Source organism: Macaca mulatta, chromosome X (assembly GCF_049350105.2).
Source record: "Macaca mulatta isolate MMU2019108-1 chromosome X, T2T-MMU8v2.0, whole genome shotgun sequence".
NCBI lineage: Eukaryota > Metazoa > Chordata > Mammalia > Primates > Cercopithecidae > Macaca > Macaca mulatta.
Window position 1 is genome coordinate 48,119,852 of NC_133426.1, and position 12,982 is coordinate 48,132,833.

At 46.7% G+C, this 12,982-nt stretch overlaps 1 protein-coding gene across 1 annotated transcript; it reads left to right on the forward strand.

Annotated features, from left to right (window-relative positions):
• Positions 1-764: 764 nt before the first annotated feature.
• Positions 765-11,798, forward strand: LOC106995770 (putative protein SSX6). The gene is made up of 8 exons (XM_015128943.3): positions 765-864; positions 2,798-2,886; positions 3,325-3,439; positions 4,089-4,184; positions 6,034-6,083; positions 8,084-8,219; positions 10,597-10,701; positions 11,178-11,798. The coding sequence occupies exons 2-7, from the start codon at positions 2,818-2,820 to the stop codon at positions 10,695-10,697; spliced, it is 567 nt and encodes a 188-aa protein (XP_014984429.1). The 5' UTR covers positions 765-864; positions 2,798-2,817; the 3' UTR covers positions 10,698-10,701; positions 11,178-11,798.
• The last annotated feature ends 1,184 nt before the right edge of the window (positions 11,799-12,982 follow it).

Consider the following 12,982-nt stretch of genomic DNA (forward strand, 5'->3'; position numbering starts at 1 on the left):
CTCTCTCTCTGTGTCTTCTTTTTTTTTAGACAAGATCTTGCTCTGTGGCCCAGGTAGGCAACAGTGGCCGGATCATGGCTCACTGCAACCTCGTACTCCTGGGCTTAAGCAATCCTCCTACCTCAGCCTCCTAAGTAACTGGGACTACAGGCACACGACCTCGCTAATTTTATTTATTATTTTTTATTGTAGAGATAAAAGACAGGGTATCTCTCTGTTGCCCAGGCTGGGGTGCACCACGTGATCGTGCCTCACTGCAACCTCTGCCTCCCGGGTTCAAGCGATCCACCAGCTATGGCCTCCCAAAGTGCTGGGATTACAAGAGTGAGCCACCGTGCCCGGCCCAAATTTCTTACGTTAGTAAAGAGTTCCTAGGAAAAATCCCATACATGAAAAAGTTAGAAACTGACAGGAAGGATTTGAGATGGCGACCTGCTTCGTATACACTGCTTATTAAAACTGGATAACAAATGCACCACGGGGGGTGGTGGGGGGGATAGGAAAAATGGCAAGACAAAACCAGCCCATGCGTACTCTGATTTTGAAAGAATTTAAAGAGAAAATCAGAGCATGGTACTCTGAACTTGGAGTAGCCAATCCCAGGGGACGCTTTAGGCGGGAAAATCAGAGTCTCTGCCCTCGCTTTGAGAAGGTTCTGTCCCTGGAGCCTGGACTGAGAGACCCCACGTCAGCTTGGCTTGTCCCGCCTACTGTTCTGACTTCTAATTGGCCAGATGGAGTTCACTGACTGCCCTGATTGGTCCATCATCCTGGGGCAGTGACATCACAGAATATTTTCTCCTCCTCCAGCCACACTTTGTCGCCAACTGCTGCCGACGTCGCCACCACTGCTTTGTCTCTGAGGTAGGTTCTCTTGAAGGGACACCCTAGATGGGCCAATGGGGGCAGATAGAAAAGGAGGAAGCCTCCGTAGGGGCCTCAAGTGCTTGGGCTTCCCAAAATCTTGAGGACTGAAAGACAACTAATGCCTTTCAGGGCGATCATCATGGAGGAGCCTCCCGCCTCGGCCTCGCGCCTACAGGCCTGTGCCATCCCACCCCTGGAAATATTTTTTCATTTTTGTATTTTAGTAGAGACGGGGATTCGTTATGTCGGCCAGGCTGGCCTCGACTGCCTGGGCTCAAGTAATCCTCCCACCTCGGCCTCGGGACTACAGGCACGCACCACCCCGCCCTCACTAGTATTTTTTATTTTTTAATTTTTTTTTTAGTAGAGACAGTTTCGCCATGTTGGCCAGGCTGGCCTCAACCGCCTGGGCTCAAGCAATCCTCGTGTCTCTGCCTCGGGACTACAGGCACGCACCACCCCGCCCCCACTAATATTTTTTATTTTTCATTTTTTAGTTCAGGCGGCTTGGCTGTGTTGGCCAGGCTGGCCTAGACCGCCTGGGCTTAAGCAATCCTTCTGCCTTGGCCGCGGAACTACAGAAGGGCACCAGCCTGCCCATGCTTTTTTTTTTTTTTTAGTAGAAACCGGGTTTCACTATGTTGGCCAGGCTGGCCTCAACCTCCTGGGCTCAAGCGATCCTCCCACTTTGGCCTCAGGACTCCAGGTGTGTGCCATTCCACCCCTGCTAGTTTGTTGTTGTTGTTGTTGTTGTTTTTAGTAGAGACAGGGCTTCACTATGTTGGCCGGGCTGGTCTTGACCTCCTGGGCTCAAGCGATCCTCCCACCTCGGCCTTGGAACTACAGGCAGGAGCCACCTCACCCATGCTATTATTTTGTTGTTATTGTTGTTAGTAGAAATGGGGTTTTGCTATGTTGGCCAGGCTGGCCTCGACCTCCTGGGCTCCAGAGATCCTCTTGCCTCAGCCTCGGGACTACAGGCATGCACCACCCTGCCCCCACTAATATTTTTATGTAATTTTTTTTTTTTTTTTTTTTTTTATATAGAGGGTTTCGCTAGGTTGGCTAGGCTGGTATCAACCTCGTGGACTCAAGCCATCCGCCCCCCTTGGCCTGCCAAAGGGCTGAGATGTTACAGGCCTGCGCCACCACCCCCAGCTAATTTTCTGTGTGTTTTTCTTTTTTGTTTGTTTGTTTTTGTAGAGACGGGGGTTTTGCTGTGTTTCCCAGGCTGGTCTTGACCTCCTGGGCTCAAGTGATCTGCACACCTCGGCCTCCCAAAATGCTGGGATTACAGGCGTGAGCCACCGAGCCTGGCCGATTGCTGCAAATTGAAATGCCCCCCATTCTCTCTAAGTGATGGAGGGCTCTTGTAGTCTCCGAGATTCTAGCTCTCTTCCTTCTAATAATTTACCAATAACCCAGTAATAGCCTCTAAATCCTTTCATATTAGCGATGCTCATTTCTCTTCAAAAGAACAGAACCCCCCATCCCTCTGCCTGATCAGATCCATCACCAGAGAGACCATGTTACCTCCGGGACTCACTTCCTTCCCTTTATTTATTGAGTGGGGGTGTCAGAACGCACCCACTGGATAAAATTACACAGTCACGTCCCTGCCTCCCCGACAAGGGTCTGTACATCTTTCAGGGTAAGCCTGGCCCCAGGGAAACTACTAACAACATTAGCCAATCCCCTCCCAAAGACTCAAGGCTGCTAGGCCCATAGAACCTGTCATCCCCAATCAGTACTTCTCCCAGAGACCCCTGGCTCCCTGTTTTCATCTGACTTCTCCCCATGTCTTTACTCACGGACAGATAAGCCCCGGATGCAGAAATGCAACACCTGATTCCAGGTGACTGAGTGTGGCCGGCCTTCACTGATTTCTCCCTCCACAGGACTGGAAAGACTCAGGCTGTTTCTCTTGCAGGTCAGACTGCTCCCGGTGCCATGAATCGAGACAACGCCTTTGCAAAGAGACCCAGGGATGATGCTAAAACATCAGAGAAGAGAAGCAAGGTGAGGTGACCTGGAGGGGACAGAACAGTGGTCCAGGGGACAGAGTAGGGTGACCAGGTTTCTGAAGAGGGGAGGACAGAGGTACTGGGGACAAGGAGCAGGGTCTCGGGGGAGATCTGGACCCTTGGGAGCCTCCCACCCTCGCTCTGTCATCACCTAGCATCCCTGGAGACAAGTCTGTGGCCGTGCACTACATTTGGTGACTCTCACTCCATTCTGCAAGGTGGGAAGAGAGCCAGTCAGCAGTATTAAAGCCCTACTGTGTGGCAGGGGAGAAGCTGGGGAAGGTCCCCATGTTGTCTCAGTTAGCCATGGCATCAACCAGGACGGATTATCATCCCCACTTCCCAGATCCAGCACACAGGAAGCGGCTCCAGCTGAATGGCAGACATGCCTAGCTGAGTCACAGCCAGAATTTCTTTCTTTCTTTTTTCCTAGGCCTTCGATGATATTGCCAAATACTTCTCTAAGAAAGAGTGGGAAAAGATGAAATACTCGGAGAAAATCAGCTGTGTGCATATGAAGAGAAAGTATGAGGCCATGACTAAACTAGGTAACAGAAAGTTCTAGGAACAGACAAGTCTGGGGACACATGAGCATCCCTTTTCCTGCCTAGGCTACTTCTTAGGCTGCAGAAAGTACCCCACATTTTCCTTTTGTGCAGGGAAAAATCACAAGGCAGCTTCTGGGTGTTCTGCTCTTCTGTATCCTATCAGGGCTGAGGGCAGGGGCTGGCCACAGTGGAGCTCGTACCTAGATCCTGCACGTTTCTCTCCCGTAGGCGTCTGATGAGCCCAACTGTCTCTGTGGCATCACAGCACATCTCCCACCCTACCTTCCTCCTTTTGGCTTCTCTCTCTCTCTCTCTCTCTCTATCTGTCTCTCTCTGAATCAGTCACCTGGGCTAGAGTGCAGTAGCGCAATCATAGCTCAATGCAGCCTCGAACTCTTGGGCTCAAGCAATCCTCCTGCCCAGCTTATGGAGTAGCTGAGGCTACAGGCACATGCCACCATGCCCAACTAATTTTATTTTATATTTTGTAGATATGGGAGTCTCTCTATGTTACCCAGGCTCTTCTTGAACTCCTGGCCTCAAGCAATCCTCCCGCCTCAGCCTCCCAAAGCACTGGTACGACAGATATGAGCCACCATGCCGGATCTAAGTTTGTCCCTTAAGGAATAAACGTTTTGCTTCTTTCTAGGTTTCAATGTCACCCTCCCACCTTTCATGCGTAATAAACAGGCCACAGACTTCCAGGGGAATGATTCTGATAATGACCGTAACTGCGGGAATCAGGGTGAGTAGATGGGAAGGGGCTAGAAAGGGTCTCCTCAAGCCCAGTTGCTCTTCAGCTCAGCTACCTGGGAAAGATCCTCAGACATTTGTTCCCTCATACACAGCAGGGCTGAGTGAAAACAAAATTGCATACAGAAAGTTAACTACAGAGGACATTCATAAAATTCTAAAACATGCAAAACAATAATATGTATTTTTATGGATAATAAGTAAATGGTAAATGCATGAAAACATGAATGTGAATAAAAAGCCATCAAATTGAGGAGACTGGCTGTAAATGGAGAAGGAGGGGGGCAGGGATTGGTGAGTGCTGCACAGACAGCTTCAGCTGTGACTTGTTGATAGTGTGTTTTGTTTTGTTTTTGTTTTTGTTTTGAACTGGAGATTTGCTCTTGTTGCCCAGGCTGGAGTGCAGCGGCACAGTCTCAGCCCACTACAACCTCTGCCTCCTGGGTTCAAGCGATTCTCCTGCCTCAGCCTCCTGAGTAGATGGGATTACAGGCGCCCGCCACCATGCCCACCTAATTTTTGTATTTTTAGTAGAGACGGGGTTTCACCATGTTGGCCAGGCTGGTCTCAAACTCCTGACCTCAGGTGATCCACCCGCCTCAGCCTCCCAAAGTGCTGGGATCACAGGTGTGAGCTACTGCACCCAGCCCGTTTACAGTGTTTCTAATATTCTGAATAAATAAATCAGTCCCAACATAGTCATGGGGTAATGTTGAGATGCGACTGAACTCAATATTATTCCCCATACTTTTCTGTGTGTTTGAAATATTTCTTTTTTAAAGGACTTGTTGTTCTTGCTAAACACTGTTAATGAATCAAAGGACAGTTAAGAAAATATTAAAAGTGAAAAACAAAAAGAAAATGTTAAAAGTGTAGATCCGCCAAAAACTTCCAGAGTTTGTTTCATTAACAGCATGTAGATACTGGATAAATATCTTAAGAGAGAGGGTGATGAACACATGACATAATAAAGACCGCTGTTTCTCTGTATTTTATTAAAACCAAATAGTCTTCTCATTCCCAAACAACCCCAATTCTCCGTGATGAGCTTGGAAGTGAGTTTGAAAGAGTGATCCCTCATCCAACACAGAGAGCTTTCCCACTTGTCAGTGAGCGGAGACAACAGTATGTGAAAAAAAAAGACAGGTTCTTGCGTAGAGAGCTTTGTGCATTTCAGGAATATAAAGGGGACATATGTGTTTGCTTGCTCTTCTGCTCTGACAATGCAATCATAAGACAAGGTCAGAATGTCCAAACTGTCTCCAATAGACCTATTACTTCCCAACAAACAGGCCAGATTCTACCATCTCCCACAATCACTACAAGAGGTCTGAAAATCCAGTGCTTGAGTATCTGCCAAGCTTTTGACTTTAAAGGAGTGTCTTTATACTGAAAATATTTCAGAGCCACTGGACTAAATCATCCACGGTTCATCACACATTTAACAGCTTAATTGACGTACTTATGGTATGTACACTTCACCCATTTGAAGTGTACAGTGATTTTTAGTTGTTGCACATCTTGAGTGGATACAGTTCAGTTTCCCAACAAATCATTTTAATTGTCTGGGAGAAAGTGAAAGATATGTAATGGAATAAGATGAGACTGTGATGGGGTTTAACCCCCATTTGATAAACTATGAGATGGAAAATTCTGAACTGATGCCACAGATAAGTGAACCAACCATTACTAAACGTAATTCAGAAGCAAATCTCAAATAACTCCTCAACAATGAGTGGACTCATAACCCTCCGCTGCAGAATGCCCTCATGCGACAGAAGTCTCTCTAGAGTTTGGAAATCTTTCCCAACAAATTAAAATTCTGATGTATTCTCTTTCAGTTGAACGTCCTCAGACGACTTTCGGCAGGTTCCAGAGAATCTTCCCAAAGGTGAGTATCTCTCAAATCTAAAGGACCAGAGAACCTTTGTCTCTCCACGGATGTGAATACAGGTAAGAGTGGGGGCATATCAAAAATGCCCTCATTGCCTCCTTCTCCCCATGTCTATCACAACACCTGATGTTAGCATCGACGGCTTGATAATACTAAGAGCTGTCATCCTTAATACTTCTTTTGTTTTCATAGTGATGCCAGATACTACTTTAAGCAGTTCACATGGATGAATTAATTTAATCCATAAGAAGACCTCTATGACGTTGTTTCTGTTATTATCTCCAAATAATAATGAGTCACACACTTCAGTTGTCATCCATACAAAAGCCATGTGACTTGGCGCAAATCTTCTAAGTTCTCTGAGCTCCAGATTCCTGGTCCATGCAATGGAAGTAAAGAATCACAGTCCATGTTTTAGATCATGGTTATCAGCAGCATAATAATAAAATGAGGCTATCCGGTACAGAGATGTTAAAGAATTTTCCTGAGGCGCAGTGGCAGGGGTAGTCTAATCCAGAACTCCAAGCCATTTAAAGCTCGTTCACGTTTGCATTTGTTTATGAAGTTCAGATGTTGCTCACTAGGGCTTTACCCCATAGGGCCTGCTGGTGCTTCTGTTGAGACACCCACTCTCGCAACAGGAAGGACCAGCTGGCCTCTGCTCTGTTACCGGGCCGTTTGCATGGCTTAGGAATCGCTTTGACTGTTGACCCCTCCCTACTGTGAGCTCCTTGAGGGCCTTGTCTGCACCTGGGGCATCTGGGAAGCCCCAGTCCCAGCCCAGTGATCCCTCGGAGGCCCCTGAATGAGTGACCCCACAAGTGCAGATTCAACTCTGGTTTAGAGGGTAAAGGGATCTGGGAGTTGGGTTGCCAGTGTGGAGACCGAATTCAAAGAAGTATCCAGAAAGATATTGTTATTATTATTACATTTAAACAGTGTTTACAAGCTCAGAGAGGACTTTCCCTTAGCCTATTTTACATGTATTGTTCATGTAAAATATTGTTCATGTAAAATCGTGTATTGTTCATGGTATTGTAATGCCAGTCGCGAGCCTTACTTTGGGAGGCCGAGGCAGGCAGATCACAAGGTCAAGAAATTGAGACCATCCTGGCCGACATGGTGAAACCTTATCTCTACTAAAAACACAAAACTTAGCGGGGCGTGGTAATGCCTGCCTATAGTCCCAGCTACTCGGGAGGCTGAGGCAGGGGAATCACTTGAACCGGGGGAGGGGGAGATTGCAGTGAGCAGAAATCACGCCACTGCACTCTAGCCAGGCGACGGAGCAAGTCTCCGTTTCAAAAACCAGAACAAAAACAAAATCAAAACAAAACAAAAACACAAAAATAAAAGAGTAGCTTAATATTGTTGGTCAGTGACACATCCCAATGCAAGCAGAATTGGTATGGGTACCACCTCACTGAATTCCACATTCAATGTTGGTGCCTCGGTAGGGTGGTATGCCATATCTGGTACTGCTTTCTTTGATGTCTGGATTAATTTCAGCAAACCATTTCTTTCCCTCTCTCTTCCCAGTATTCATCGCCCCACATCATCTTTCCCAGCAGCGTTTTGTCCCCTCTCTATGTCTTTACATTTACTCTCCCAGCAGCAGTCTACAAGCTTATATTGGGATCCCTTGTATTTTATAGAAGCTCTTCCTTTTGTAGACCTTGTGAATTCTTAGAATGCTATTCTACAAAACTTCTGTACACCACACTCTCAATTACATGGAGATTTCTGCTGTTTGCACAAATGTCAGTCTTGAAAGAGTGTGAAGATAAGCATTCTAGCCCTGGAATTCCACCCCATTCATTTAGGCCATTCCTTTCCCTTCTAACCTCCCAGGTTTCTCCTTATTTAGGTAAGTGTAACTGTCCCAGCGTTGTTGAGAACATTGATTAAGGTAATGCGTGTGAAGACGCTTTGTAAGCTCTAAAGCACTATAGAAATGTGACTGATACTGTTTTATCTGTGACCTTCACATTATAAAGATCATGCTCAAGAAGCCAGCAGAGGAAGGCAACAATTCGAAGGGAGTGCCAGAAGCATCTGGCCCACAGAACGATGGGAAACAGCCGTGCCCCCCGGGAAAACCAAGTACCTCTGAGAAGATTAACAAGACCTCTGGTAAGAGGAAACAATTCGGGAACAACCCCTCTGGCTTCCCTGGCTATGTTCAGGTGTGGGGACTGGGTGTGTGGCATGGATCCCAGACAAGCCTGGGTCCAGGCTGGGCTGATGAGCTCGCCCAGCTCCAGATGAGATGTTAGGCATGACTTCCAGAGACACAGACTGGAGTTGACGTCCGTATAAAAAACCACGTGACTTGGGGCAAGTCTTCCAAATTTTCTCAGCTCCAGATTCCTAGTCCATAAGATGGAAATAAAGAATCATAGTTAATAGATTGTTTGGAGGTATTAAATTAAATATAGAAAGCCTGATGACATGAAAGGTGCTCAAGCAATTCTGTCTGTGATAACCTGGGATCATAGCTTATTCAGCTCAATGCCTGATACCCAGTACAGGTGTACTTCAGAGATGTTGCAGGTTCGGTTCCAGACCACTACACTAAAGTGAGTCACACACGTTGTTTTTTGTTTGTTTGGCAGTGCATAAAAACATTATGTTTACACCACAGTGTAGTCTACTAAGTGTGCAATAGCGTTATGTCTAAAAATGTACATACCTTAATTTTAAAATAATTCATTGTTAAAGATGCTAACAATCTTCTGAGCCTTCAGTGAGTCACACTCTTTTTGCTGGTGGAGGGTCTTGCCTCGGTGTTGATGGCTGCTGGCTGATCAAGGTGGTGGTTGCTGAAGGGTGGAGTGGCTGTGGCAGTTTCTTAAAAGAAGACGACAATGAAATTTGCCACATCGATTAGCTCTCCCTTTCGTGAAGCACATCTCTGTAGTATGTGATGCTATTGGATAGCATTTTACCCACAGTAGAACTTCTTTCAAAGTTGGAGTCAATCCTCTCTAGCTATGAAAGTTTTAGATGGCGTCACCTTCCAATAGAAGGCTATTTTATCTATATTGGAAATCTGTTGTTTAGTGTAGCCACCTTCAACAGTGATCTTAGCTAGATCTTCTGGATAAGTTGCTGCAGCCTCTCCGTCAGGGTTTGCTGCCGCACCTTGCACTTTTATGTTATGGAGACGGCTTCTTTCCTTAAACCTCACAAACCAACCTCTGCTAGTTTCACACGTTTCCTCTGTAGCTTCTTCACCTCTCTCAGCTTTCATGGACTGGAAGAGAGTTTGGGTCTTGCTCTGAATTAGACTCTGGCTTAAGGGAGTGTTGTAACTGGTTTCATGTTCTATCCTGACCACTCAAACTTTCTCTATTTCAGCAGTAACGCAGTTTTGCTTTCTTATTCTTGTGTTCACTGGAGTATTAGTATTATTATTTTCTTCAAGAACTTTTCCTTTGCAGTGTATACTATTATTTCCTTCAAGAACTTTTCCTTCGCATTCACGGCTTGGCTGTTTGGTGCAAGAGGCGGAGCTTTCAGCCTGTCTTGGCTTTCAGCATGCCTTCCTCACTCAGCTTAGCCATTTCTAGCTTCTGATTTAAAGTGAGAGACATGCGACTCTTCCTTTCATTTGAACACTTAGCGGCCATTGTAGGGTTGTTCACTGTCCTAATTTCAGTATTGCTATGTCTCAGGAAATAGGGAGGCCCAAGAAAAGGAAGAGAGGCAGGGAAGAGCTCATCCGTGGAGCAGTCAGACCACACACAACATTGATCGGTTACGTTCGTCATCTTCTGTGGGCGCAGTTCCTAGTACCCCCAAAGCATTTACACACAACAGGATGACTATAGTCAATAATAATCGTACGTTTAAAAATAACTGAAAGAGTGTAATTGGATTGTTTGTAACACAGGAATAAATGGTTGAGGGGATGAGTACCCTATTTTCCATCATGTGATTATTACGCATTGCATGCACATATCAAAACATCTCACGTACCGCGTAAGTATATACACCTACTGTGTACCCAAAAAATAAAGAACAAAAATTATTTTAAAAGACTAAAAGACAATTGCAATGATAACATCAAAGCTCACTGATCACAAATCACCTTAACAGATATAATAGTAATGGAAAAGTGTAAAATTGGTGAAAATTTCTAAAAAAAGAAAATGCTGTATCTGCGAAGCACTATGAAAATGAGGTGCCATTAAACAAGGTATGCCTGTCTGCCCTTAACAAATACGTGCAGAATGAAAGGAGGTATGGGTCAGCGTTCCCGTAAGTGAAGATGTTGGGAATCTAAACCTCACAACGGAAGGAGCCAGAAGCTAAAACTTTAATTGGCATTTGGCCTGTATTGGTGTGGGTCTAAGGTCTCAGCCTCTCTAGCCAGAGAATGTGAAAAACTGGGTAAAGAAGGCCCATGGGCACTTGGGAGCAGGGAGGCATCTCCTGTTTTTGAGAAAACAGAGCCAACACTCTTCAACCTACCCAACCCTCATCTTCCAACTCTTCTCCATCATAGGACCCAAAAGGGGGAAACATGCCTGGACCCACAGACTGCGTGAGAGAAAGCAGCTGGTGATTTATGAAGAGATCAGCGACCCTGAGGAAGACGACGAGTAACTCCGTAAGTGAACCTTCGGCTCATCCCCCACATCCCTGCAGATGTGCTATTCTGTTACGGTACCGGTATCCCATCTTGTCACTTGTTCCCCAAATCATTCCCTTCTCATAATTTTCTAGGGTACAGCATTGAGGCTGAATGATGAGATTTCCCATGCTTCCATGCAGGGAGCTTTCTACTCCCTGCCCTGTATATCCAGGGATCCTCCCTACCCAGGATGCTGTGGGCTCCCAAACCCCAGGTCAGCCCTGAGATGTGGGCCACACGTTCCTCTAGCCTAGGAATGGATAAACCAGGTGAGGAAGTCACTGTGGCATGAGCGGATGGTTCTCTTCGAGGAACCGTGGAAGGTGTGTGCAGGTCCCGAGGTAGGGCAGAATCAGAGTGTGAAGGGTCTAAAGGTCAGGAGGAGTTGAGACTGAGTTGTCACACGGTGGGAACTCACTGCCACTTACTTTCCTTCTCTCTTCTTGCCTCAGCCTCAGGGATGTGACACATGCCCATGATGAGAAGCAGAACGTGGTGACCTTTCACGAACATGGGCATGGCTGCGGACCCCTCGTCATCAGGTGCATAGCAAGCGAAAGCGAGTGTTCACAACAGTGCAAAGTTGAGCGTCATTTTTCTTAGTGTGCCAAGAGTTCGATGTTAGCGTTTCCGTTGTATTGTCTTACAGTGTGCCATTCTGTTAGATATTATCCTTTTCATTGATGAGCAAGACATGCTTAACGCGTATTTCGGTTTGTATATCCATGCATCTCCTTAAAAAACAAGTATAGTCAGATATTCTCTGCATAGAACAGCACTACCCTCCTCTCTCCCCAGATGTGACTACTGAGGGCAGTTCTGAGTGCTTAATTTCAGTTTCCTCTGCATTTACACATACACCACACACACCTGCGCGCACGCGCGCACACACACACACACACACACACACACAGTCACACCAAGTACCACTATAAGCATCTCCCATCTGCTTTTCCCCAGTGCCATGCGTCCTGGTCAAGCCCCCCTCACTCCGTTTCCTGTTCAGCATGTACTCCCCTCATCCAATTCCCGTGTATCAGTTACTGACAGTTAATAAACCTTTGCAAACGTTCCCCAATTGTTTGCTCCTCTCATTATTGTGCACACAGGTCTGTGCACATGTGTGAATATTTCTTTAGGAAAGATTCTTAGAAGTGGAATTGCTGTAGCAAAGGAGTCATTTATTCAACAAAACACCAATGAGTGCATCCTCGTGCTGAGCGCTGTTCTAGGTGCTGGAGAGACATCGGGGAAGAAGGCAGGCAGATGTTCCTGACCACCATTCTAGAGGAGGATGTTTCCAGTTGGTTGGTTGGTTGGTTGGTTGGTTGGTTGGTTGGTTGGTTTCTAGAGACGGGGTCTTGCTCTGTCCAGGCTGGAGTGCAGTGGCGTGATCATAGCTCAATGCAGCCTTGAACTCCTGGGCTCAAGCGATCCTCCCACCTTCGTCTCCTAAAGTACTAGGATTACAGGCTTGAGCCGCCGTGCCTGGCCTCCAGTTTTTATTTTGATAGAGACCATACACTTCAGTCCTGGAGCAGGATTCTGCAGCAGGTGGTTGGGCATCTTGGCCTTCACTCTCTGAACAATTTTCAAGTTAAAGATCTGGGACCATCCATTTGGGAGTATGTGGGAGGAGACACAGATGAAATCGTCATCTGGGGAACGTGGAGGAATGAGGAAGATGCGTGCACGGTAGACCCTGTGATGGAAGGGAATAGAAGAGTCCACTTAGTCTCCATGCAGGGGAGCAACGGAGGGAAAGTCCCCTGAACAGAAGCATGAGACTGCCCATCAAGGGTCTCACCAACCAAGGGCCTGGGGGCTGGGGTGGGGACGATGATTGGGGAATGGGACAGTTCTTTCTCACAGGTACCACTGCACGGTGCAGAGGGGAAACAGTTGTGGGGAAGGGAAGGGCAGAGGGGAGTCTATTTTAGAACAAATCGCTGTGTGTGATTGGAGACATTAAGGCTGCATTCACACACAACGGACTTGAAACACCAGCCCCAGGTGGAGGCAGGATCAGAGCTGTTTTGACTGTCCACAACCCATCACCTTGGCCTCCTGGTTCTCCCCAGCCTTGGAAGGAGGACACTATCATCATTATGCCTATATGATAGATGAGAGACAGAGTCCCAGACAGATGGTAGGCATCTTGTCACAGGTCCTACAGCTGGCAGGTGCAGGAGGGGCTGAGTTTGGAGCTCACCGACGTCAGAAACATTAAGGAGGACAGGTGTGTGTGATGGAAGGA

What these genes read in the sequence shown, in the direction of transcription:
- LOC106995770 (XM_015128943.3), top strand. Translation starts at nt 2,818, where the DNA reads ATGAATCGAGACAACGCCTTTGCAAAGAGACCCAGGGATGATGCTAAA. An exon ending in CATCAGAGAAGAGAAGCAAG is followed by an intron (nt 2,887 to 3,324) that starts GTGAGGTGACCT and finishes CTTTTTTCCTAG; the next exon opens with GCCTTCGATGATATTGCCAA. An exon ending in TCCAGAGAATCTTCCCAAAG is followed by an intron (nt 6,084 to 8,083) that starts GTGAGTATCTCT and finishes CACATTATAAAG; the next exon opens with ATCATGCTCAAGAAGCCAGC.